The 26,689-nt window shown below is 42.8% G+C and overlaps 1 protein-coding gene across 1 annotated transcript; it reads left to right on the forward strand.

Annotated features, from left to right (window-relative positions):
- The first annotated feature begins 4,834 nt into the window (after nt 1-4,834).
- On the forward strand, nt 4,835-13,022 carry BATF3 (basic leucine zipper ATF-like transcription factor 3). The gene is made up of 3 exons (XM_090049226.1): nt 4,835-5,085; nt 5,764-5,868; nt 8,008-13,022. Exons 1-3 carry the CDS (start codon nt 5,008-5,010, stop codon nt 8,191-8,193), a joined length of 369 nt encoding a protein of 122 aa, XP_089905352.1. The 5' UTR covers nt 4,835-5,007; the 3' UTR covers nt 8,194-13,022.
- Nucleotides 13,023-26,689: the final 13,667 nt, after the last annotated feature.

Raw genomic sequence — 26,689 nt, forward strand, 5'->3', positions numbered from 1 at the left:
CCTATCTGTGGCCCTTCAGTGTTTCTTTATGGGCAATCTAGCCTGTAAATTATAGCGGTCAACGCTTCATAAACATCCATTGCTGCTGTACTGTGGACTGTATGATTTGCTTTCTGGATTCACTTTCTATCTGACAAGTCTTTGCCAAGAAGCTTGGGCTAAAACCATCATTCCAGTTCACAGTAGTTTCATTTGCATTTTTACAGAGGTGGTAGAGTATTTTAACACTAGTCAGAAACTTGTAAAAAAAAAACTGCTTCTAGGAACATCATTGGTTTCCTTGTTCAGAACCGTCTGTTAGACTGATTGTGGGGACCCCCTAGAAAACTCCCTCCTGCTCAAATTCTGAAGGACTGGTTGGTGCTTGAAGTCTGGATTACAGCAATGGTATAGCTATACCTGACTGAAGGTACACTGACCAGTTCTGGGCACCACACTTCAGGAAGGATAAGCTACAAAGAGTACAGAGAAGGTCCACCCATATGATTAGGGGCCTGGAGAATAGGTCCTATGAGGAGAGACTCCGGGAACTGTGTTTGTTCAGTCTGAGTATGAAAGCCAAGATGTTACTTAATAGCCGCCTACAAGTATGTCAGGGGTAAACAAGATGTAGAGGAGCAACTCTTCAGAAAGGTACCCCTTGGGAGGACAAGGACCAATGGGCACAAGCTAGTTGAGGAAAAATTGAGGCTAGATATATAGAAAAACTTCTTTTCTGCAAGGGTATCTAGAATCTGGAACACACTCCCAGCAGAGGTGGTACAGTCACCGTCCCTGGAGGTGTTCAAAAGGAGGTTGGACAAGCACATCGTTGAGCTTGTTTGAGCCCAATTACCTCCTGCCCATGATGGGGGCCTTGAAGATCTTACAGGTCCCTTTGGGTCCTTCTATGATATGACTCGGCCAGGTCAAGCAGAACTTGAAACAAACCTGACTTGGATCTACTGTAAGCCACTAGCTTTCCAGCACAGCAAGTTATGCTCATAAATTTGAACAAAAAAGTTGTGGAATACAGGTATTGCTTGTTGACATGTTCATTAAGTCAAAATCTTTTTTAAAAGCAGATAAAGTAGCTAGCCTCCAGGTAGCTGGTAATTCTCAATTTGCTACCCACATTTTGAACCTTTCTTCTGTAGTGCATGTGGTCTATCAACTGAAAACCCTATTAGCAAGAGAAAGTTAGCAAAATGTGGTTGCCACGGACATGGGAGTCTTAAATATAAACCAAGTAATCTTCCTGGTATTTATGTACACATTTTCAAAACAGTTGCTGGAAAGGCTGTTATCTCAGGGTCATAGATGCTGAAGCTAGATGAAATCATTAACTGAAATAGTTGGAATCTGAAGAGGACCCTCCACCCCCACACACTACTCAGAGGTTATGAGAAGAGCTCTGAAGGCCAGGTGAAAAATGGATAGGACTGTGCTCAGCAGCAGGAGACTGAAGCTCCGCAACTGCCTTGGTTATGAAAGAAGATTAAAGGAGCTGCAATAAGTTTATTAAGTGGATAGCAGGATGGAAGAGGGCTCTGATTTTCCAATCCAGGCATGAGATGCACAGAGTTATGTTTGTGGTCCCTAAATTACAATGTAGGGTGGCAGGTGTCTGGCTTTTTACTAGGCTTCGGAGTATTGCAAGTCACCATGTGGGGCTGGGAAGATTTCTCCCATCTTGTTGCTATGGGTGTTGGGTTTTGTTTTTTGATTTATTTATTTTTTTGCCTTTGTCAGAAGTACTGAGCAGTAGTTGAAGCTACAGCTGGGGATTTTGACAAGATATGCCAGTAGTATTGTTGGGATGTAAAAAAAACCCCAAAGGTTCCTGATTAGAGTGCCTTGTTCCTCTACTCGACATCAAACCAGTCACTATATTTGGGATTGGAAGGAATTTTACCCCACGGTCATTGGTATGGACTGTGGGAGGTTCTGCCTTCCTCTTAGTACAACTACCAGGCACAATGCCTGAAACATCAAAAACTACTCTCACTTGCCACAGTTAAAGCAGGGGGACAAAAGTACTGTTGATGTCCTGCCATTGCAAGGGCTAGGATTTTGGAGTCAAGAGATCCAAAGCAGAGGACAATGCACCCAGCTACAAAAGAAGGCAGAAACTCCCGCAGTCCATGCTGGTATCCCAAATGTTGTGACTGGGCTGATGGTGAGTAAAGGATCAGTCATTTGAGATTCTAAAATACCTCAACAAAAGCTCTTCTTTGACCCCCTCCCTTCTTCCCCCACCTTGATACAGCTTTATGTTGTTATGATTCCCATTTTACAAACAGATAAAATGAAAGCAGTCATCTTGTCCAACCAACATAGCAAATTAGCAAAAAGAGCTGGGCTGTCTTGTGCAATGAAAGAGGATGACAGTACCACTGTAGTCTTGTGGTTAGGGGACCCCTCCTGGGAACAGGCACTCATCATTTCCAGTCCCTGTTTAAGGACTGCTAATGCATTTTAACTGATGATACTTTAATATTAACCATTCTTGAAGCAGAAAATTGCACCCAGATCTTACTGGGGAATACCCTAACTGATAGACTAGAGTCATACCCCTGCCCTCTCTGACTTCCAGAGTCCCTTCCTAAGGCTAGATTCTACAAAGAAAGAGGTGTTGGTTTTTACATTGGTTGGCAAATTGCATAATCTGAGATAAATTTAGATTGTATTAATCAAATGGAAAGCCCAGGGAAAACTAGAAAATGTGGAAGTACCCAATTAAATCAGAATGATAGGATACCTGCAACTTTACATATTTATTTGTGTGTGTGTACATGTGAACATATAATATACACACATAATTAACATACCATAAAATAGATATTTGTTGGATTTGAGCCTATTAATTTCAAAGTTGAGCAAAATAGCATATGATGGGTCGGGTAATTAGTTTCAGTATGTAGATATGCAGTATGGCTATCCATGGCCATTTTAACTGAGACTTTGGTATCTTACTCTGTTCCTACAGGTGGCATCTCCTTCCACCCAGCTTTTGCAAGCTGGAACCACCTCTCCTGAAGGCAGGCACTTATCACCTTTCTTTCAAAAAGCGTAATGGGTCAATCCTTTCTTGTAGGACACTGCAAAGAGTGCTAGTGGTGCTGGTCCTTCTCGCCTTTCTGAGGAGGAAAGGGTTCATATTTAAATAGTAGCCTGAAGATTAAGAGACAAACTCAGTATTGTTTAAACATTGCAGCTATAAATATTACTTCCGTGAGGGATGTGGAGTAACTTGTTCTCAATCTTTTAACTAACTAGCTGCATTTTCAGCCACCAGACTTGATTTGCCTCCAACTGCCAACTGTGCCAAGTGACACAGTGACTAGTTAACTGCAGGGGGTCTGAAACTTGTTAGACTGGAGACAGCCCTTGGAAAGTGCCAGCTCTGTTTTCAGTTGTGTTTCTTTTTTCTGACTGTAAAAAAATACTACAGCAAGTCTGTTACAAAGAAACCTGAAAGACTGGAGGCTGGGCACGACTGGCTAAGCAGCAACTCTACAGAAAAAAGGACCTGGGGGTTACAGTAGACAATAAACTGAGTATAAGTCAATAGTGTGCCCTTGTTGCCAAAATAGGCTAATGGCATACTGGGTAGGTTTGTTGTCAGTAAATTGAGGGAAGCAATTATTCCCCACTATTTGGCACTGGTAAGGCCACATCTGGAGTACTGTGTTCAGTTTTGGGCCCCCCACTACAGGAAGAATGTGGACAAATTGGAGAGAGTCCAGTGGAGGGCAATGAAAATGACTAGGGGGCTGGGGCACATGATTTATGAGGAGAGGCTGAGGGAACTGGGCAAGAGAAGACTGGGATGGGATATAGCAGCCTTCAACTACCTGAAGGGTGGCTCCAGAGAGGATGGAGCTAGACTCTTCTTGGTGGTGGCAGATGACAGAACAAGAAGCAACAGGCTCAAGCTGCAGCAAGGGAAATTTAAGCTAGATATGAGGAAGAATTTTCTCGCTAGGAGGCTGGTGAAGCACTGGGCCAGGCAACCCAGAGAGGTGGTAGAATTGCCATCCTCAGAGATTTTTTAAGTCCTTACTAAACCTCCTACTCCCTGGCTGCAATGATGTAGCCAGGGCTGGTCCTGCTCTGAGCAGGGGGCTGGACTAGGTGCCCTCCCAAGGGCCCTTCCAGCCCTCATGTCCTAAAAGTCTGTGAAGGGTCCCAGCAGAGCTCAATGCTTGAACCCTAAGGGTTCCTATTGGAAATCTCTGGGTTTCTCTTCTCTTGTGAATCAGTCTTGCACAGGGCTCACCCAGTGGTGGGGCACCCCACCACAACACCCTTGAAAGGATCCCGGGGGCCCCTGCCAGGGTGCTGCGGGGCCCTTGTGGAGCACCCCAACTTCATGCCTCAAGAGGGCCTTTCAGACACAGGGCAACGACTCCTGCGGCACCATAGCTGCTGGGGGCTGGGCCGGCCAGGCCCTGCTCTGTCTGCTTGGACTGCCAAGAGGGAGCAGCAAGCTGCTGCCCTGAGGCGCAGGGGCTGAGTCAAGCCCCCGGTGGGTGCCGGCGGGAGACAGCCCCGCGGGGCGCTGCGGAGAGAAGGCGGGTGTGTGTGTGCAAGTGCCTGTCGGGGTGGGGGGGTTGTACGGTTGTTGAGGTGTGTGTGTCTCGGGGTATCTGTGTGTGTGCAGTGCAAGGGGAGCGCCGGGGGGGGGTGTGGTTCAAGGGGGGGGTGTCAGGGGGTGTCTGTGTGTGCGGTCCAGGGGGCAGTTGTAACTATGTGTGTGTGTGTACGTGGAGGGAGGGCTGTCGGGGTGTGGTGTGCATGTGTGCGGGGCGAGCCACCCGGCCACGTGACTTCCACGAAGGCGGCGCGGGGCTGCCGCTGGGGAAGCCCGGCAGTGCAGTGCCGGGCCGGCCGGGCAGGGCAGGAGCGGGCGCCAGGTGCAGGCGCTGCCGGGATGCCGCGGGGCGGAGCCTTCCCCTAGGGCCGGCCGGGGCGGTGCCGTGGGCTCCCGCCGGCGGCGGCGGCGGCGGCGGAGCAGCGGCCGGGATGTCGCACGGACTCCCGGCCTCCGGCAGCGTCCTGCAGCCCAGCGCCTCGGCCGGCGGCAACCAGCCGCCCGCACAGGTAGCGCCCGGGGCGGGGCGGGGCGGGGCGGGGCATGGGCGGGGAGGTGGGGGGTGTCCTGCCCCTGCGGCCGGACGGCAGCCCCCGTGAGGGCGAGGGCGAGGTCTGTAGGTGTAGCTGTGCTGGCAGGCGGCCTCCCTTCCTCCCCCCCGTCCTAGTCCCGGACCAAGCGAGGGCCGTTGTGCGGAGTCGGGGGCTCTGCTTTCCTGGCGCCCGGCTGCGCCTGTGGCCGTCTGCGCGGCTTTGAAAAAAAAAAGTGGATGTGAAATCCTTCCTTGGGCGATCCCGGGGAGTTTTGCATCCACTTTTCAGACAGTCAAGGCTGCGAGAGGCAGGGTACCTGAGAGGCAGGCGGCTTCTGCTTGGGCTGGCATCTCTGCCCAGCCTGGCTCAAGGAACCGCTCATCTCAACAGGAGCAGAAATGCTTGGGACCTTTGAAAGTAGGGCACTGTGCCTTTGCATGCCTCAGTTCCCCTAGCTGTACAACAGGCCATGATGAGAGTTGATGCCACTTGTAGAACACTTTGACTGCCCTGCGTCAGAGCGGAGCACTGTCACAGTGACCCATGGATTTGCCTCCTTGATCACGCTAAGAATTATTTTCCTGCTTTAAAATCTCAGTTTTGTTTTATTTTTTTAAAGAAAGCTCAGACAAGTGTTGTGGGTTTGTTTTCCAGGGTCATGAAGAAGATGACAGGAAGGTAAGACGGAGAGAAAAAAACAGAGTGGCTGCCCAGAGAAGCCGCAAGAAACAGACACAGAAAGCAGATAAACTGCACGAGGTGAATGGACACCTTTATGTTCTCAATTTGTCTTTTTTTTCAGTGCTATGTCTGGGATTTAACAGTACCAGGAATTTCTTAAATACACGTGGGGGGGGTTTCATACTAATTTAGTGAGAACAACTGTGGGTGTGGTGGCGAGATACATGAGTTTCCCTGCCACATCATGCAGGTGGTCTCTGTAATGCAATACTTTTGTTTCGGACGCTGAAAATCTGTTGGCTGGAGGTGTAACAATCCCAAGGCGGAACAATTAAGAGAGAGTAGCATATAGGGAAAAGCTTCTTTTCCAGTTCCCAAAGAGAACTGAAGTATGAGGGTTTTTATACTCTTATGTAACTAGATGTTATTATCCATATAAACACTGATCCTTTTTGAAATTGTCTTGTGTTCTCTGCCTCAGTAATTCAGTGTGACAGAGCTTACTGAATCTCCAGTTGGAAAGCTTATAGAATAGCTATTGTTTGTCTTCTGTAACTCTCAGTATCCACTGTAGTGGGGCTGCTGATGCCACCGTAATATAAACATTCAGGACTTCAGCTACTAATGCTTTTATGTAAGTGATACAGCACTCAAGGTCCCATTCAGCCAAGCATTCTATCTGTCTTCTACACTGTGTAAATAAGAATTATCCACAGAAGATGTTTCTATTATTTCTTTGTCCTTGGGGCTGGTAGAAAATCACAGGAAAAATTACTAGCATCACCACACCTGAATACAATTATACCTAGAGGGGAAGCACCACAGTTTTATGAGTTTTTCCTCTCTTAACATGTACAAGAGCTTGCTTCAAAGCTCCTCTACAGTCAAAGAGTAAGCTTATTGCCATATGCAGTTTCTTTACAAGAGGGGCTCAGGATTGGAGTAATACACATTGGACAAGACTCGGATGCTGTAGCAAACTGTTTAGAAATCAACACAGCAGCTGCCCTGGGTACCATCTGATTTTTTCAAGTGTTCTTATGAGCTTCAAATTCCCACAAATTTAAATAGATGAATAATAAAGACATCTCAAGTGGAAGTGAGTGTATTACTTTTGTTAAGTTGCATGATACTTTCCTTTTTTCAGAAGGGAACACATAGTGACTCATGATTTTCTAGCATACTTGCTTGCTGGTCATTGTGGCTGGAAAGCTACGAATTATCAAGAAAGTGCTGTTAGACCATGTTCAGTTGAAACTAAAGACCTGAAATCAAATGATTTTTGTTTTTCACTGAAACCAATACTGTTGGCAAGATGGCATTGTCCAGCATTGGACAATATGCCATGTAACTTTATGTGGAAAGAACTTCAACAAACTGTCCAAGTCCCACATGCACAATGTATGATAGCTGTGAATGAGGGGTTCACAGAAACTTTTAGGTCTTTTTCAATCATCAGTTTATACAATAGGTACTGTAAGAGGAAATCTAATTCCTCTGAACAGCTGCTTTTGGCTTCTACCAAAACCAGAGATTGGACCCAGTAGACCCCAAGGTCCTATGTGGCTGATTACAGTTACACAGAGTGATATATATTCAAGTGGGAAATATTTGCTCAATTTCCCAAACCGGACCATGACTCTGTCCTGCCTGACTTGGGTATTTTGTTTTTTCTCAGCTCAGTCAACACAGAGCTGCCCTGCTGCTGCCCCTGTGAGAGAGAATCATTGTCCCATTGAACTCTGACACCACCTTTAAGTTTGAAAGTAGAGGGCAGGGATAGGAAAACATCCCTCACTTCCATTTTTTGGCTTCAAAAATGGCTCATTTGGACTACTTTGAGCCTAAACATCCTAAAGCACCCATGAATTGCAATTAATTGCACAACATAGATCAGCCCAGGGTCAAAGTAATGCAACAGTGGCTAAATGTTGTTTTTCAGAATTTCTCTTGAGTGGCACTATGTGGTCCTTGCCACAACTCATGGCCTGGACTCTGGACTATGGCTCAGTCAGAACAAAGACACTGGGGCAGTTATCTTCTTACAAGCACACATATTTATAAAGCTAGTTCAGTCTTTTGTCTGAAGTTAATTTCTAAGAATACATTATAAACAGGAGTGATCTTTTTTTTTTCCTCCCATCATTTGATAAAACAATGGTAGGAGGCCCCAAGAGGAACATTTTGGACTGAGTAGGCTTCCTTTCTTTATTTCAGGAATATGAGTGCCTTGAACAAGAAAATACCTCCCTGAAAAGAGAAATTGGGAAGCTAACAGATGAGATGAAACATTTGAGTGAAGTGTTGAAGGACCATGAAAAGATCTGCCCTTTATTGCACTGTTCCGTGAACTTTGTGACCATACCTAGGCCTGATGCCCTCACCAGCTGCCTGCCAAGATGACAGCTGGTCTTTTAAGTGCTGATTATTGTTGTACAGGGACAGGAGAGATTTAAAGATCCAGCTGCTTCTCCTTACAACAATACAGGTATATCCTGCCCTTGCAGAGAGATGTTCTTGACTTAATAAGTCTTTTTCACACACAAGTGTCTTGCTCTGCTGAATCTCAGGAAAACACCAGTGTGGGGAAAACAAGACTGAGTTACATTTTCTGCCCAGTAGAAATTGGATCATTGTTTCCTATTCATGGATGTGAGAAAAACAAAATTAAGTTACATTTTCTGCTTGGTAGAATCTGAATCATGGTTAAAGCGATCTGCTTTTGCTGGATGGACACTCAGTGACAAAAAAGATTAGAGGTCATGAGCTGGGATGTCCTGCCCTACACTTGCTCCCCTCCCATGCACTATATTGAAATTATTCTTCATTTTGTCATCTCTACCTTTTATTTTATACATATCTTGGTCATTCATTTTTTGTTTACACTAAGATTTGGCTAATAAAAGTAATTTTCTTTCTGTATCTTTATGGTGCTCTCCACCTTCTTCAATATCCCATGCCTTTTGGACACCTTTACTTTTGCTTACTGGACAAATCTGAAGTCTAATGCTAATCTCCATGCCTTCAACATATGTTTTATTGCCTTCAGGTTGTTACTGAAAAGCCTCATTGGTTTCCCTTACAAAGCATGTGTAGCAGTTGAGTGCGGTTCATCTTCACTTCCCTAATCCTTGGCCCTTGACCTGTCAATCTTCAACGTGCTTTATTCCCTAGAATAGGGAGAGTCCTCTTTCTTCATGAAGCTTGCACACTTTGCATGGAGTACGTGCAAAATCGTTTTTTGCTCTTAAGTTTTGGGTCAAAGTCGTTGTAGCTAGTGAAAATAGGTACGGTTGAAGTGGGGCTTTTATATGTGTTGTAATTCACTAGTTGTTCTTTTTTCCCCCCATGTCCCAGTTACATGCCTAAGGCAACTGCTCTGAAAGGAAAGGATAACATAAACCTAGCTGAGCATTCTGTTCACCCAGTTTTCTAAATGACAGACTTTTTTTTAAATGGTTTTAACAGATAAACGTCACATACATTTTCCTTTCATAATGGAAGAATTGTTACAAAATCCAAGAGAAAAGGATTGAAAAACTGTTCATTTTTCCGTAACTTCTAAGCGACCCTGTAGTTTGAAGAGTTTGTGTGCTATGGTATGGAGTCAGACAAAGAGGTATCCTCCTCACATTTCATAGATTCATAGAAGTAGGGTCGGAAGGGACCTTGTAGATCTTCTAGTCCAACCCCCTGCCGTGGGCAGGAGAGAAAACTGGGCTCAAATGACCAAAGCCAGGTAAGCGTCAAGCCTCCTCTTAAAGACCCCCAGGGTAGGAGCCATCACCACTTCCCTTGGAAGTTGGTTCCAGATCCTAGCCGCCCTGGCTGTGAAGTAGTGCCTTCTAATGTCTAGTCTAAACCTACTCTCTAGCAACTTATGGCCATTATTCCTTGTTACTCTGGGAGGTGGTCAGGGGAACAAGGTCTCTCCCAAACCCCACTGGTCCCCCCTAGTAAGTTTATAGATAGCCACCAGGTCCCCCTTCAGCCTTCTCTTGCGAAAGCTGAACAGGTTAAGGTCCCATAGCCTCTCCTCATAGTGTCTGCCCTGCTGTCCCAAGATCCTCCTCTGGACCCTCTGAATGCTGTCTGCATCCCTCCTGAAGTGCGGCGCCCAGAACTGGATGCAGTACTCCAGCTGCAGCCTGACCAGTGTAGCACAGAGGGGGAGGATCATCTCCCTAACCCTGCTTGTGATGCATCTGTGGGTGTAGGACAAGGTACGGTTAGCCCTACTGATGGTATTCTTGCATTGTTGGTCCATGTTCCCAAGATCTCTTTCTGCCACTGTGCTTTTGAGTTCCCCAGCCTATAGGTATGCTGCTGGTTCCTACCGCCCAAGAGCAGCACCCTGTACTTGTCAGTATTGAATCCCATCCTATTTTCATTTGCCCACTCCTGTAACCTGTCCAGGTCCTGCTGTAATCTGTCCTTCCCTTCTAGCGTGCCCACCTCACCCCAAATCTTGGTGTCATCTGCGAATTTAAACAGGCTGCTCTTCACCCCATTGTCCAAGTCACTAATAAAGAAATTGAACAGTGCGGGCCCAAGGACCAAGCCCTGGGGGACCCCACTGCCCACTTCCCTTCAGGTCGAAAATGACCCATCCACCACCTCTCTCTGAGTATGACCCCTCAGCCAATTTCCCTATTGAGCTTTGAATCATGCTGGTCTCTAGCACTCCACCATGCCTGTCACTTCACTATCTGGCTTTTTTCCTGAGATAGGCTTAAAGGAAGGTTTTGCCCGCAAATGGGAGTTATGCGGATGTGTATATCTAAGGGCAAACTTTGATCCTAAATATTTAAAAGCAATGTCCTTTATGTTTCTGAGCTCTAATAGCTTTTGAAACATCAGCCACTGAAAAAAATAAGTATATAGTGTGGGTTGGGGAGGAACTACTGCCAACTTTGTGTCCCCTGAGGATACCCTGCACCTCCTTGTGGCTTTGATCTCAAATTTCTGTTTTAAGAGAAGGAAATCCCTATCCTTTAAAAGCTTTTTTCAGGTTCTGAGATGCTGCTGGGTGCATTATCAACATCCACAGAAGTAGTTTTCAGCTCACTTTACAGAGTCTGTATTTCCCTCATTTTTTTTAGGGAAGAGGACTCAAAACATCCCCATGATAACATTCTTCATCCCTTCCTACAAAGCACTGGGTACTTGGGAATCCACAAAGGAAGCAGAGGAGACTGGGTATAGGAAGGACCTGGGAATATAGTCGGGACATACATCTTTCACTCTATCCTCTGCAGCTACTCTAAGAAAGATAATGTAACGTGGTGCAGTATTATTTACTATGGTGCTATCAGCTTGAGTACCAGAGGGAAGTGCCTAGGTAGGAGAGGGATGTGGCCAGCTTGGAGAGGGTTCAGAAGAGGGCCACCCATTTGTCAAGAGGGCAGCAGGAAAGGCTGTATGAGGAGAGACTGAGGCAACTTCGGCAAGAGGAGGCTAAGGGGGGACCTGGTGGCTGCCTACAAACTCATCAGGGGAGATCTTTAGCAAATAGGAAGAGCCCTATTCTCCCCAGCACCACCTGGGGTGATGAGGAACAATGGTAATAAGCTGATGGAAAATAGGTTTAGGTTAGAGATCAGGAAGCAATATTTTACAGTTAGGGTGGCCAGAATCTGGAACCAACTTCCTAGGGAAGTGGTCCTCACCCCTACCTTGGGTAAATTCAAAAAGAGGTTAGACGATCACCTGTCTGGGGTCTTGTGAACCCAGCATTCATTCCTGCCTGTGGCAGGGCGTCAGGCTAGATGATCTGTTCAGGTCCCTCCTGACCCTAGCTACTATGAAAATATGAGAAGATGCAGGTAGGGCAGCAGAGGTGTGGGAGGGTCAGAGCCAGCATAAAAACACAAGGTCATACAAATCAGTTTTGATTCCCATGGATCTCTATGGATCTATAGGGTTTGGGGATATTCCAAGAGCCATCAAGGACAATCTTTTCTCCATATACACCCCAACAGGATGAAGTGTAGGAATCTCTACAAAGGGATCCTCTCGGAAATTTTCTTTTCCAGAATGCCTTTCCCTGAGTGTGGTTGTATGCGTACGCAGAAACAATTTGAAACACACATTTCTTTTATTGGTAACTTTACAAAGCTGTGTTCAGTTTTCTGAGAGTATCAGTATAGAAAATGTCATACTTCCCGGTCAATGAGCAGACATCATGGTTCTTTTGATTCATAAAGCTAAGTCTAATAGTTTAGCATACCTAGGGATTTAGCTTTTGGCTGATGAGCGTGTGCACTCTAGCAAGTTAATTCTGAATCTGATAAAGGAAAACAACTGAGTGAATTGCAGAAGACTTTCCTATGGCAGCCAGATAAAGCACAGGAATTAGGTACTACTCTTTTAATTAGCTGTTAGCCCTGTAAGCAGTCCTACTGTGCTGCAGCAGCAGGATTCCAGTGGCTTCTGAAATATAAAAGGCAATGAAAATTATTAAAGAGCTCACAACTTTGAAAGGGATAATAGAAGCCTCAAGCACCTTGAAAGAAGCAAAAACGAGCATCTTGTCTTAAATAAATTCAGTGTTACTGCACACTTATACAGTGACTAGTGTGACATGAATCACATAGTCAGAAAGGAACTGAACTATTAAATCATGAACTTACATGGAGTAAATAAAAAGGGGCTACTCTGAATAAAGTAACTATGAGTTGCTCACAAGAGTACAACTTTGCAATGTAGTTCAAAACTGAAAGTGTGTTTGGGAGGCTGGGATAATTGTATCATCAAATAGGGAACCAGAAAGAAGAACAGAAAGGAAAAGGTTTCTTTGTAAAGGAAACAACAGATCTTTTTTCAAATCCAAACCTCTCCTTTTGGAACAGGCTAATACACCATCAAAATATATATTCTAAACCTGGCTTAAATAGGATTAGCCATCACCTAACTTTTGAAAAAGTCCAAAAGGTTTGATTTGATTTCCAGGAATTTGATCTCTCTCTCTCTTCAGAGTATAGTATATATGAAGGATGCACTGTAGGCTGGATCTGAACTGTTTTCAGATGTGTATATGTGAGAGTTACCATGTGAATTGTATCCTTGTTGTATGTACATAAATGAAGGTTGGATTTGGTTTTCAAATGCACAATTAAAATTGTTCTTTGTCTAGTTTTGGTTGTTTATGTCCTTCATTTAACACAATTTGGTTGTTTATGTCCTTCATTTAACACAATTAAGAAACAAAATGCATGGTGCTCAAGTTTACCAAAATTAAAAACACTTAGTTGGCCAACAGATTGAGCTCAGGCACTTTTTGTATTTCCATTATCTTCAGTCAAGGTTGGAACTAGTCCAGACTGTCTAACATGATTTCTAGAAGCTAATTTTAGCCTTCAAAGGCAAAACAAATCAATGAAAAGTGTCATTTTTTAAAAAAACCTTTAGTGTGAATATAATAGACACTGAGTACTGTATCTTAAAATGGATACTTTAAGAGTAAAAAAGGAATCTATTTTCCCACTGATGTTGCATATCTGTATTAATTGATATTTACAGTCTGCTTGACTGGTTTTCAGTGCAGTTTCTTTTGTCTGTTCCAGGAGGTACTGAAGGCATGGAATGATGCTGTATTTTCTAATGTAGACCTCAGCAAGTAAAATTATTGTGATTGTGACACAATGCATTGAGCTAAATTGTCTAGTTTCCATTTTTGTTGATTCATTAATTACTTACATATTGATGCCTGAGAAAATGTGACAACTAAGTGCAAAACGTTTGACAAATCCCGGTATTCAGTCTCTGACATAACTGCATTTTGCCCATCAAAATTACATGTGTATTTTCAATTAGTATTATGGGCCTAGTTCCAACCTCAGTTATACCACTGCAGCTTCTTTGACTTCAATGGAACATTCCTTCCTTTCAGGAGGAATAATATAATAATATATTATATTAATAATATAATATAATAAAAAATAATAGTTTTTTTTAGTGATTCCTCCCTGTCCCCCTCTTAGGCATCCAGAATGCCTGACCTGTAGGTTCCATTTCCACTTATTTCAGGCAAATATCTCCAAACCAAAAACGCCTCTCTGGACAAGCAGTAGAATCCTTGAACCTGTCTTCATCTCCAGCATGAACAGTCTGTGCACACTATTGCTTTGAATTCTCCTCTGCAGAAATCCTCATCCATGCCATTATCTTCTTTCCAGCAAATACCAGTCATATTCACAAAAAAATGATAACCCCATCACGCTCATTTCCAAAGAGCTCCAGAAACAATGCTGTAGTTTAAGTTTCCTGTTTGGACTTTCCCTTTTTTCCAAATGTCCATGGACTTGCAACAGCTTGTACTATAAACCCTGTCTCTCCTCCTTCCATTGATACCTCCCATACTTGCACTGGTCTTTGCTCCTCCCCTGGCCTCTGCTGATCTCCTGTGCAGCTGTTGTTAGTTGGAACAACCTTCCTCTATCTCTCATCTCATTTCATGTGCTGTTTTCTTCTCCGCCTATATTTTTGAATTTCCTTCTGCTCCTATTATGTCTGAAAGAGTCCATCTTTAAGGGTGCCAGTCCATCATGCCTTCAGCCCATTTGTCTCTGTAACAGTTGTTTTGTGAATAATTTAGGAACACATTTTTTTAAATGAAGGATATCATGCAAAGTAAAGCTTCATTCTGTAAGCTGTACATAAAGAAAATGGCTTCAAATACATGGTTGGTGTCTGTCACTTGGATGTTAAAAAGAATCAGAGAAGTTGCCACCTCCACTTGGTGAAGAAGTATTTAAAGTCTCATACCCTTTACTCTAGCCTATAAAAACAAACTGCTTCCTGTCCACGGGTAACAGCTCTAGCACAGCTTTTGGAGTTTCCATTGGTGATTCAGCCTACAATTTCTGGTTAAGTACCCTAGAGAAAGTGATGAATAAAGTGAATGTAAAAAAATCCCTTCTCTCCTCTTCCCATCAGTGTTGTGGTATTATTCCTGTCACAGGAAGGAAGCATGTCTGATGAGCAGGAAAAGTTGTAGGTTTGATTTACTGTTACACAAGCTGATGTTATTCTCTTGATAGACGTTAGATTACTGTATGTATACCCCGAGTTACTGTCAGATAGCCATAGCAGAAACATGTTATACAGGCACACAGATTAAACTCTGTATGTGTCTGTGTGTGTGTGTGTGTGTGTGTGTGTGTGTGTGTGTGTGTGTGTGTGTGTGTGTGTGTGAAAGAGAGAGAGAGAGAGAGAGAGAATTTGGATTTTAAACTATGCAAATATGGAGGTTTGCATGAACTTCAGTGGCACATGAATATCTCAGAAACCCCTTAAGAATCTCTCCCAAGCTTGCTAATATTTAACTCAAACATAGTTACAGGCAAACTTGGAGTAAGTACTGCTTTATAAGAAACCATATTAAAAGTCATGCACTCCCCCAGATGATTCCTTAGGGAAAAATTCCATAGAATTGAACTGATTTTTTCCCCGTGCAATTTTTAAACCATCTTCTGGAACAGAAGTTGGCAACATTTTGGAGCAGAGGACCACTTTAACAAAGCTTAGCTCTGAATGTGACTTGCTTCCAACCCACCCCACACTGCCACCACCAGCCATCTGCTACTACTCCCCGCATAGTGCTGCTGCCGCTTTCCTGCTGCCTGGCTGCTGCGTGGGTGAAGCCTCCTCTACCCCCTCACAGAAATGTCGCTGCTCTACCCACAAGCATAGAATATACTGGCTTGTCTATTCAGGGAAAAAGCCAACATATTTATTGCAAAATTCTGCACTAGCTCCCAACACTTCTGTTCCAAAGCTAAGAAAGCCTTCATTGCACATTTTAGGGGGTGGATTAAGCTAAACTACAAACAGACTTTCTTAGGGTAGAATTAAAATGTCCACATGTTGAATGGCTATTGAGATTTAAACTCATACCCTGGCTTATTTTGCAAGATAGTCTCTATGTAACAAAGCCATAATAGAATGCTGTGGCTACCCAGCTCAACCTTCAGCCCTCCTATAGAGATCTATACATGTACGGTTGTTGTAAACATTTTATAGATGTGAATTTATGTGGGGTTTCAGGTGGGCTGATTAATACTGTCCAATGACAATGCCCATTAACCTACTGTACAACTACTTAGTCTGCCTAAAGTACCATTTGTATGCAGCTACTTTTGATTTAGGAGGCAGTCTGTGTAGAATAATGCAGTATACCGTAGAGGACCATTTACAGGCATGGTAAGTTTACCATGTAGACATGGCTATTATCTTCTAAATGCTATAGTTTTATATAATAAGTTCTACTGACTCCTACTATACTTCTATACATTCTCCTTCTCATTTGTATTACATTTACAGGATATTTCCTTCAGACTTAGAATTGTACTAGACAGACCTGTTAGCTGTCTCCCAGTCACAAGAACAGGGAGGGGCACCCCATTGCAGCTTAGCCTGACAGGAGAGGCCGCCATGAGGCCTGAGAGCCTAGACAGGTGGTGCTACCACCATAGACAAGATGTTGTCCTGTGCTCCCCTGACCCTGCACTTCCTGGTGGGTGAGAGGTCCCAGAAAAATAAGAAGTCCCCATTGGACTTAATGCATCAAACCAAAAGAAGTAAATAGAAAAAAACTGAAGCATATCTTATTTATCTGAGTGCTGATGAATATTTGAGATAGCACAGTGCAGGAAATCATTAATTCAGCTAGAGGATGGGAAGTAGGACAAGAATGGTAAGGTGCATAACTGGCTGAAGTGGGGATGACAACTTTGTTGAAAAGACAGGATTGGGCTGAAGGGAAATTGTTAGTAGAGTTCCTCAAGAAACAGTCTTGGGACCAATCTTATTAAATATTTTAATGACCTTTGCACAAAAAGTAGGAGTGGATAAAATTTACATATGACACAAAGGAAACATCTTCAGTACTGAATTCCCTCCCTTTATGCAGGTTCTGTATGTTAGAATTCACTCTTATGCAATGACCCTTTTCTATACCAAAAATTTGTTATATGCGAGGTAAATTCACTCTTATGCGATCTATGTGGTGGAATCCCGGAGTCAGCTGCTTTGCATTGTGGGAGTGGCACGCACCAAAATACAGTCTCCTGTGTGGATCTGTGTTCCTCACTCATTTGTCTGTGACACATATTTCTGTAGTTGCCATCCCCATTATGGTAACATTCACCACCACCCTGTGCTCATGTGTACTGTCTGCTGTTGGCGAGTACCAAAATTGTCTTGTAAAAGTGGTAGAAATGGCTCTAGGGGGCAGTACAGTTAAGGTCTTGCTTGGAATGTATCCCTATTTGTTACATTGTAAAGAGGGTTCCCTTTATGCAAATTTGAGTTATGCGCCGTTTTCCAGGAATGCATGTACAGCATAAAGTGAAGGAAGCCTATACAGAAGAGGACTTGAATATCATACAGGAAGAACTGGATGACCTTGAGGACTGGAATTATAGAAATGGGATGAAATGTGCTACAAAGTGCAATATTACATTCTTAGAGGGCGTGTCTACATGTTCATTAATGCATCTTAGGTACTGCACATTTAGTATTAACTAAATGCGCAGTAATGCCAGTACAGTTATTTCGTGACGCGTACTGCACATTAACCTAATAACACTGCTAAGTAGGCTATTAACAATGCTTTTAACTATTATTCTACTGCGCAGTGTTATTAGGCTACTGCACAGTGTCTCATGTAAACATGCCCAGAGACTAATAACCAGAGTTTTTGCTATAAGCTGAACGCTCGTCAAGTAGAAATAACAGAAGAGGGAAAAGACTTTGATGCCTTAGTCATAGAATAACTATGAGTCACCAATGCGATGAGGTGATGAAGAGGGCAAATACATTCCTAGAATCTACCAGGTAATGTATTTCCAGTAGATATAGGAACTATTAAAGCTTTGTCTGGAATGCTATGTATAATTCTGTAGTAGGGTAGGAGTCTTGTAGTTATGGGACCTGATAAAGCAGGGGCGGGCAATTATTTTGGGCAGAGGGCCACTTAATGAGTTTTGGCAAGCCATTGAGGGCCGCATAACAGGCAGCCCAGGGCAGATTAATATTAATTTTCTAATTTTTTTAGGGGCCCTGCGGGCTGGATAGAATGGCTTGATGGGCCACATTCGGCCCACAGGCCACATTTTGCCCACCCCTGTGATAAACGGTACTTTGTGCCTGAAAGCTTATCTAACAACTCTCCCAATTATACGGGTGGTCCAATAGAAGTTTGCACCAAAAATTCTTTGCCTTGTATATCATGTTAGTAATCCAAGTTCAAGAAAGAATAATTCAGGTTGGAACATGTATAGAAAAGGATACTAGGATGGAGTCTATTTTAGCATAACAAAACAAGTTGTTAGAGAGGAATATAATTGATCCTTATAAGTACATTCTGGAGGTTGGGGAAGACATCTGAGAAAGAAAGGAGCAATTTAAGCTAAAGAATGTTAGCACAAGAACAAGTGGGCATAAACTAACTATGAATAAATTTGGGAGGAGAAATTAGAAAAAAAGTTTCTGGCCAACAGAGAACTAATTTTGATACCAGCCTTCCAATAGAAGCAGTGGATGAAAATACTTAATTATTTTAGACAGATTTCAATGGGATTATATGATGTGATTCTGTGCAGTACCAGAGTAGACCCCATGACCTAGAAAATCTCTCATACATTGTTATGCATCTGAGGTGAGGTTTGCAATATTGTTTTAAATACATCACAGCTTCAACAAGATCTGAAAACCATGACCTTAGTATCATTTTTCTTGGATTCATTTTACTAGGAAAATTAGAACTGTGTATGAAGTGTATGGAGAGGTAATAAAGTAGTTTAGTAAAATAAACTAAAATAAAGTAGTTTAATTTGACTAAGGCAACGTCAAAAGAGAGTGGGATTTTTCCTATTTTTTATTGTTTATTTAAACCCTGTGAAAATGAATTATTTTCCTTGATCAATCATGAAAAGGTATACCAGTAAAAAAAATCAAGCCCCAAAATGTCATAAGAACTTTGGGAACTTCCCAAACTCTGTCTAGCTGCTTATAGTACAAAATAGCAATTGTTCTTAATCAATTTTGGGAATATGCATTTGGTGGAGGACTGTTGGCAGTTTTCGAAGTTTTTCTTATACCCTGTTTGCTGATTAGATGTGTAAACAGGATGCTATGTCTCTAAGTGCAGAAAGGTTTAAAACAGGATTTGATACTAAAGAGACAGACTAGTTCCCTTTTAGCTGTTCAAGTTTCATCTTTGCTTAAAACTGTTTTAGGGTACAGTAATTTCCAAGTTTGTGGGGTAAATACTCTCTAGAGAGGATTAGTCTTTCTTTTAATTTGTTTACTGTAAGTGATGATAATACATAGCGCTAAAAATTTCCCAGGTGAATTTTGATCATCTTTTGCTTGGCTGGACTTAGGACCTGCTTGTCAGTGTGTTGAGAAGTCATGCACCCTTGCTCATGTATATCTAGAGAAGAACTGACCCATCAACTTTGTTTTAAAAATTTGACTAACAGTTAAGGGCCGCAAAGTTTAAAAGAGTTCTTTTTGGATTAAAGATTATTTTAGGATATTACTTACTACTATCAGTTTCTTATTTTTTTAATATCCAAATTGTGCAAAGTTACTCTTTACAGACCTAAAAGTACATGCAGTCCCTGCCTCAAAGATCATATAATCTAATGTCTGTTAATTGGGACATGCAGGCAGATCCCTTCTCCTACATGGAGCTTTATTAAACTCAGTGCAGTTCAAAATTTAATCAGCCCACACAGAATAGCTTGCATGACTAAGATGTAATTGTAGATAGGATCCAAACAGTATAGTATAAACAGGGATAAAGGAGGTTGAGAGTTATAACAATAAAGTTATGTGGTTACTTTGGCTTGTTAGGACATTTCTAAACAGTACACGCACATGCACATATACATATTGTTATCATTATGTTCATAACTAGCAAATTACCCAGCAAGTATGACGGGGTGAGGGGCAAGCAAGGACAGAAGCCTGCGTCTGGCTCCTTTCCCCCTCCCCCCCACCTCGGGCTGGGGCCACGACTGCTCCCTGCCTCCACCTGCTGTTTTGAGCCGGGCCTGCAGCTGTTCCACTCTCAGCCGCTTTGGACGGAGGCTGGAGCCTAGGCCTGAGCCACTCCCCTCCTCTGCTTTGGGCTGGGGCTGGGGCTGTACCCCCCTCTCCCCCCCACTGCTTCGGGTCAGGGCCACTCCACCTCCTCCCCCCGCGCCACTTCAGGCTGGGGCTGCTCCCTCCCACTGCCCCTGCTTTGGGCCAGGGCAGCGGTTGCAGCAGAGGTTATGACGTGGTGGCGGTTGCAGCAGGGCGCAGCCACCAGTCATCCCCCCATCGCTTCCTGCTCTCCTCCCTCCCTGCCAGCTGTTGTTGGGGTGGGGGGTGCTCCGGTCCCTGACTCCAAGAAGCAAGGCGGGGAGGGAGCGAGACCAGCGCCACTGGCCTCACCCCCCAGCTCCGGCCCCAGTCCCTGCTGTTATGGCAGTGCTCCACCATGTGAGATGAGGTGAGGCCAGCGCTGTGCAGCCAGCACTCTGCACCCCTGCCACTTTCAAGGAGCAGGGTGGGGTGAGGCCAGCAACACTGGCCTTGCCCCCCTGCTCCATACCCTCTGTCATGGTGGCGCTCCACCCTCCGTCTTCCCCCTCTGCCTCCAAGGAGCAGGGCAGGGGGAGGGCAAGGCCAGGTCTGCTAGCCTTGCCCCCCACCCCTCAGTCCCTGCTGTCATGGCGGCACTCCACCATGTGTCTCTGTCTGTCCAGAGCACTATTATTGGCTGCCAAGGCAACCAATCAGAGTGCAAATACAGTGTTACAGACAGACAAACTAAGGCTTTTATAATACTAGAATTTAAGTAAACAACACATCCTTGCATTTGTTGGTTGACTATATTCTTGCCCTATTCTTTAATTTTGCTTGATATCTCTTTACAATATTTCACTTCATTTAGGTCTACATATAATTTTCATGGCTTGATTTTATCCCCTTATTTGTTTCTACTGTATTGTACAAATTTTCCAATGAGCCAATAACTATAACATTCAAAACATTCAAAACCAGTTCTAGATTAATTTCCAGTATTTTTTTATATTTCAGATTTGTAGCTTTTATGATGTTTGGTAACAATCAGTGTAATGTTTTACTTATCTGTCATGTGATTCTAGTTGTATATTTTTGGTAACATATGTGATATATAGTCCTTAGTCACACATTCACAAAATCCAGATGTTTTGTTTGTATTATACAGTCTATTCCCACAAAACTGGAACAATGTATGGTTACTGAAGACTATTACTGAACACTATTACAAGGAACTGTTGCATGAATTCTTAAAAAATAAAATCTTATTATATAGTCCATTGATCTGTCCCAGGTCTAAACAGAAGGTTTTACTCTCCATGGATATAATTCAACTATTCTATTAATATTAAAAAAAGAATGATTGCTTGTGAATCAGTATGCAATATACTTGTTTGTAAAAGTAATTGTCATTACAAATAACAATACCTGGCATTTTTAGAACAGAATGTTCCATTTTCAAGTGTTATTTAAGCATGTGCAGATAACTCATTATTGCAACAAATTACAAAATACATGATTGTTATGTATTATAAATAAGGGCTTACCGAAGAGATGATTTACCTTGTTACCTTTTGTAAATTACTTTTTAATGTCTACACCTGAAATATAAGGTATGTCTATATCTCTTTCTGCTACTATCTCGCTCTCTCTCATTAATTGATATTGCAAGCTCTTTGGGGCCTAGTCCATTGCAGGGGTGGCCAACATGTGGCACAAGTGGCATAGGCAGCCACTATGTGTAGCATGGCCCCTCTTTGCCATGCTGGAGAGGCTTGTGTGTTCCAATGACCCTCAGAGCTCTGTCATCTGGAGTCTTATACTCCTAGTAGGGTCTCCCTTGGTGAACAGATCTGAGGTGAGGTCCCAGATTAAGCATGGTCCAAACTTTTGAAGACCCCAACAGCAGAACAGGTGAACTTGAGGACCTGCTGGTTCTCTGTGGCTGTGAAGGCAAATGAGGGTTGCAGGACAATGGAGGTCTCCAGTTATCTTGGACATCCTTGCCACTGGGTTTAGGGCTCCCTCCTGTCAAGCTCATGTGGTTGTTTGCAGACTGGCTTCCCCACATTAAAAGATGTCATGCAAAGGTCTCTACCAGGGATGTTAACATCTCCCACAAACTAAGTCCTGCGGTGACAGATGAGTGGTGGTGGCGACAGGAACAGTGATTTCTGGGAGTCCCTAGTCACAAATGTCCACATAGATGGCAGTCTTGTGATGGTTGTTTTGCACTTACTGAGACAGATGTACAATTCAACAGCTGTGGCTGTGACTGAGCAGTCCTCTTTAGGCTCCCCTCTGGTCACCCTGAATGGAGAAGGGGCTAGAGAAGGTGCCCTAAATATAGGCTGTCTCAACCCACCCTGGCTAGATTGCTGCATCCAGTGGGATCACTCTACTTGTGGCCAAAACCAATAAAATAAAGTCATGAAGTTCACAGAATGTCCACACTCTCATGGACTCCCTGAACAGTAAGCATCCTGAAAGAAGGACTGCCATAGTTGCTAGAGAACGAGCAAGATATAACATTATATTGCTGCCCTAAGTGAGACCTGTCGGGCAGATGAAGGCCAGCTAAAAGAAGAGTTTTGTCCAAGACACAACAGACTTTCTACAAAAACTTAAAAACATAGACCACCTTCCCAGCAACACCCTCCTAGCCACCATGGATTTTACCAGCTTCTATACCAACATCCCACACCAGGTTGGCATCCAAACCTGCCTTACATACCTACAAGAGCAAGTTGACAACTCAGAATACAGACCTAAAGATATTACTAATCTCATACACTTCATCCTCACACACAACAACTTTACTTTCAATAACCAAGACTTCCTCCAGACCATGGGCACAGCTATGGGCACCAAAATGGCCCCACAGTATGCCAACCTTTTTATGAGCCACCTGGAAAAATAATTCCTCAAGGACTGTACCATCAAACCCTTGCTATACTTAAGATATATTGATGACATCATCTTTTGGACTGAAAACCTGCAATCTCTGATCTAGAATACAGAGCACAATATACAAGAACCCACTGACCAACATACATATCCACACAGAACCAGCAATCACCCTAAACACATCAAGAAAGCTGTAATATACAGCCAATCCCTCCAATACCACTGAATTTGCACTGAGGAAAACACCCATGATTGTCACCTCACAAATCTCAAAAATAGCTTTCACTCAACAAAGCACTCTGGACACTCTTCCAGAGCGATAGATCACACTTTTGAAAGAGCCACCCAGATACCATGTGAAGAATTGCTGCAGTACAGAAGGAAACCCCCAATTCCTCTGGTTATGATGTATTGCTCCTCCATGGAACCTATATGGAAAATCCTCAAACAGTTGCAACCCATACTCGAAGATCCTATTTTGAAACAGATCTTCTAGAATTACCCATCCTAGCCTTCAAATAAGCACTGAACCTCACCAACCTCATCACCAGAAATAAACTTCCTAGGGCTCAAAACACACCAAATGGATCCAGACCGTCCCATGACAAGAAATTTAAAACCTACCAACGTAGGCTGGGGGGACAACTTACACAAAGCCAAAGTCATCAGTTAAAGAAGTTGATATGGGAATTCTCAGATGTATTCAGTGAAAACTTAGGTAAGGCACGGGAGTGGAACATAAGATAATAACTCCTGAGAGAAGCATAGTAAGGGAAAAGTGGAGGCAGAGCCCCTTTCATAAGTATCAGCCCATTAAGGAGGAGTTGCAAAGAATGTTGCAACAAAGAGTTATTATTGCCTCATGGAACCTGTGGCAGAGCTAGCTAGCAAAAGTACCAAAGGCTGATGGAACCATCCAGCTGTGTACAGACTTTAGAAAACTCAATTTAATAACTCTTTTTAATGCTGCCCCTGTGCTCCAAGTAGAGGATTTGTTAGAGCATATAGGAAAGGGCAAATTCATCTCCACATTAGACTTAGCTAAAGGATATTGGCAAGTACCCCTAAGAGCTGAATATCAAGTGAAGGCAGCTGTTGAGACCCCTTGGGGGCTGTACTTATTTAAGAGCATGCCATTTGGGTTGAATGGAGTGGCATCCACATTTCAAAGACAGATGGACTGGATGTTAGCTCGGGGCTGCCAGCATCAGTAAAATCTTCTTCTGCCCTGTGTCATGGTGAACATTCTCCCATCAGGGAAAGTGTGTACACAACTCTGTAATGAATAAGAACCGGAATATTTACCAACAAAGTTGTGGCAGGAGAGTTTTTGTATCAACAGGAAAGGGTTAAGGATGATATAAGACCCTTTACTCATTATAGCAAAAGAAAAGACGTCATCTCAGAAAGGGCACAAGCCCAATAGCACCTACCGTGGACAGCAACTCTTATCAAAGCTGTCCAGTCTGAGAAATTGGCAGAACACTATTAATGGGCTGCTTTCTGACAGCATTCAATTAACAACTAAAGTGTTGTTCTCTGGGGTTGTCATTTCATGGCTTAGTGTAGGGCAGATAGATTTCCTTTTTAATATTCCCTTTTTGCGTAGGTAACGACAGCAGTTGTTTATATTCGTGTCTCTTTGATATGAAAGGAGATCTTCTTAGATTACAAACCAAGGACTGTAGTTATCCTTTCAACCCTGGAATTGCATGTGTGTGTCACTTGAGTACTAATTCATATATTGTTTTTCTCGAATTTCTGGAACACCCAATGAGAGTGATAAGAGTCCCACACACCCAGAGAGGACAAATATCGTATTCAATATCTGACATGAAGAACAGAAGCAGGAATTTATCTCAGTGATTCCCAAACATGATGCTGCACTCTGGGTTCCTCAAGATCCTTTAAGGGGTGTCCCAGGGTTCCATGCAATGTTAGCACTGTTTGATGTGCAAATATGATTCATAAAATAAACCCAAAGATTTCAGATAGGAATCCATGGAATTAATAACATTCTGACCTGTTGTGGTCTTTCAGAATTCTTTGTAACAGAAAAACTGTTCTAATATTTTTTCCACAGTCAAAAAAAAAGTGAAAACTTAAATGTGAGCATTTTCTGAGAGGTCTCTCAAGTCTAACAATGTTGAGAACCACTGAGATATCTTGAATTATTATCTGTCTTGCATGGATGAATGAACTCTCACAATCAACTTCAGCCTCAAGCAGATTGTAAAACTAGGAAAGCAAAGAAGAAAAGAGGCAAAGAATGGAAATCTAATTATTTTCCTATGTGATTTTACAATGACAGTGAAGACAAACTAGTAAAGTGGTTAGAGGCAAATTATGATCTGAAGGCAAAATAATGCTGCCTGCTGAACACAGTGGAATTGCAATGATGTAGCTGACAGCCACATTACACGTATTCACACAGTAAGGAGGGAATCAGTGTAGGTTCTGAAAAATTATAAGATTTATAGCCAGAACGTGAACCCTTGAAAAAGGCCAGCAAACTCTTAGACTAGTTGTCTCATTGCCTTTAAACTAAAATCTCATAGAAACTGGTATGGATTCTTTTTTTACACTCTGGCCCTTTTAATAGCATTCAGATAATGGAATGTAAGGGGGTTTAAAGTGGATTTAAATTATATTTAATTACATTTGCAACCATTGTGTAAGTATTACATTTTACAGAATTATTGATGTAAAGTAGGTGTCCATCAAAGTGAGGAAGGAGTCCACAGCCTCGGTAACTATATAAAAAAACAAAACAAAAAACAGTAAAAAAAAAATACTTGTGACCTGGTGCAAAAATAAGTAACTCCAGCCTGCCATTAAGGAAGCAGAAGTGTCTTAATCTATGACTAGGCACATGGAATACGTGCACAGAATTTAACACTAGCTTTTCATTTTCCCTTTTCTTCCCCTGCTTACTAGATTTTTCCCCTTAACTTTCTATTTCACTCTTTCAACATTTGTATGTATTTTATTTCTTGCTGAAATTGTGTCATTACAAGCTTTTTGTTTTAAATTTGAGATAAATGCTGGAGTGAAATCCTGGTGTATGTGTTGTCCCCCACCCCCCAATCAATGAGAATTTTGCAATTGGCCAAGTTTTCAACTCTACTGCCAACGTCACATCATGGGAAAAAAAGTGGTACAGCTCAACTGCCATGAACTCCTGCTGACTCTCAGCTCTAGCTGTATCAGAAACTTAACACCATGTTAAAAATTCAGGGGATTGGGTGTATTGTTAGTACACAAGACTATCTGCATGACTTTTAAGCATATTAATAGCAATCACCTAGGTCTTCTGAGTGAAAACTTTACAGATTGCTTCCTTTTCACTTTGATTAATTTGTTGACATGCAACAGTTGTTTGCATAAACCAGTGCACTAGACAACCTTGACATTTGATCTCTGGGTACATAGATGAGTTTACTTTATAACACAGATCAGTAATAACAGAACAGTTGATGGTAATAGCTGTTTGTTGAAAAGTTGCAACCATTCATTTCCTAAAAATTACACTTTCAAACAGATTAAGAAGATAACATGATCTCTCAGAATGATGCATTTTATATATCTAATTTCTTTGGAACTCTGCTGATTTAGATTCAGTGTCCTGCAAACACTTCAACTGACTGCATTTCTGGCTAAGGTAGCTCCTAGAAAATTCAGTCTCATTTTAATGTGAGACCCCCATGCATTCTGAGGCTGGACTGTATCATCTTTCAGGAGTTCAAATGAGGTACAACTGGATTTTTATCCATATGAAGTTGCTAGTTCTTGTTTCTGTCTTAAAGCAAGGCTGTCTAACTGGTAGCCTGCAAGCCACATGTGACTTCTGAAGGGTTAAATTGTGGCCCTTGGGCTCCTGGACAGCAGCTGTTCCCCACATTGCTCTGGCTGC

This window comes from Crocodylus siamensis, chromosome 1, assembly GCF_052110815.1.
Source record: "Crocodylus siamensis isolate JL-2025a chromosome 1, ASM5211081v1, whole genome shotgun sequence".
NCBI classification, from domain to species: Eukaryota; Metazoa; Chordata; order Crocodylia; family Crocodylidae; genus Crocodylus; species Crocodylus siamensis.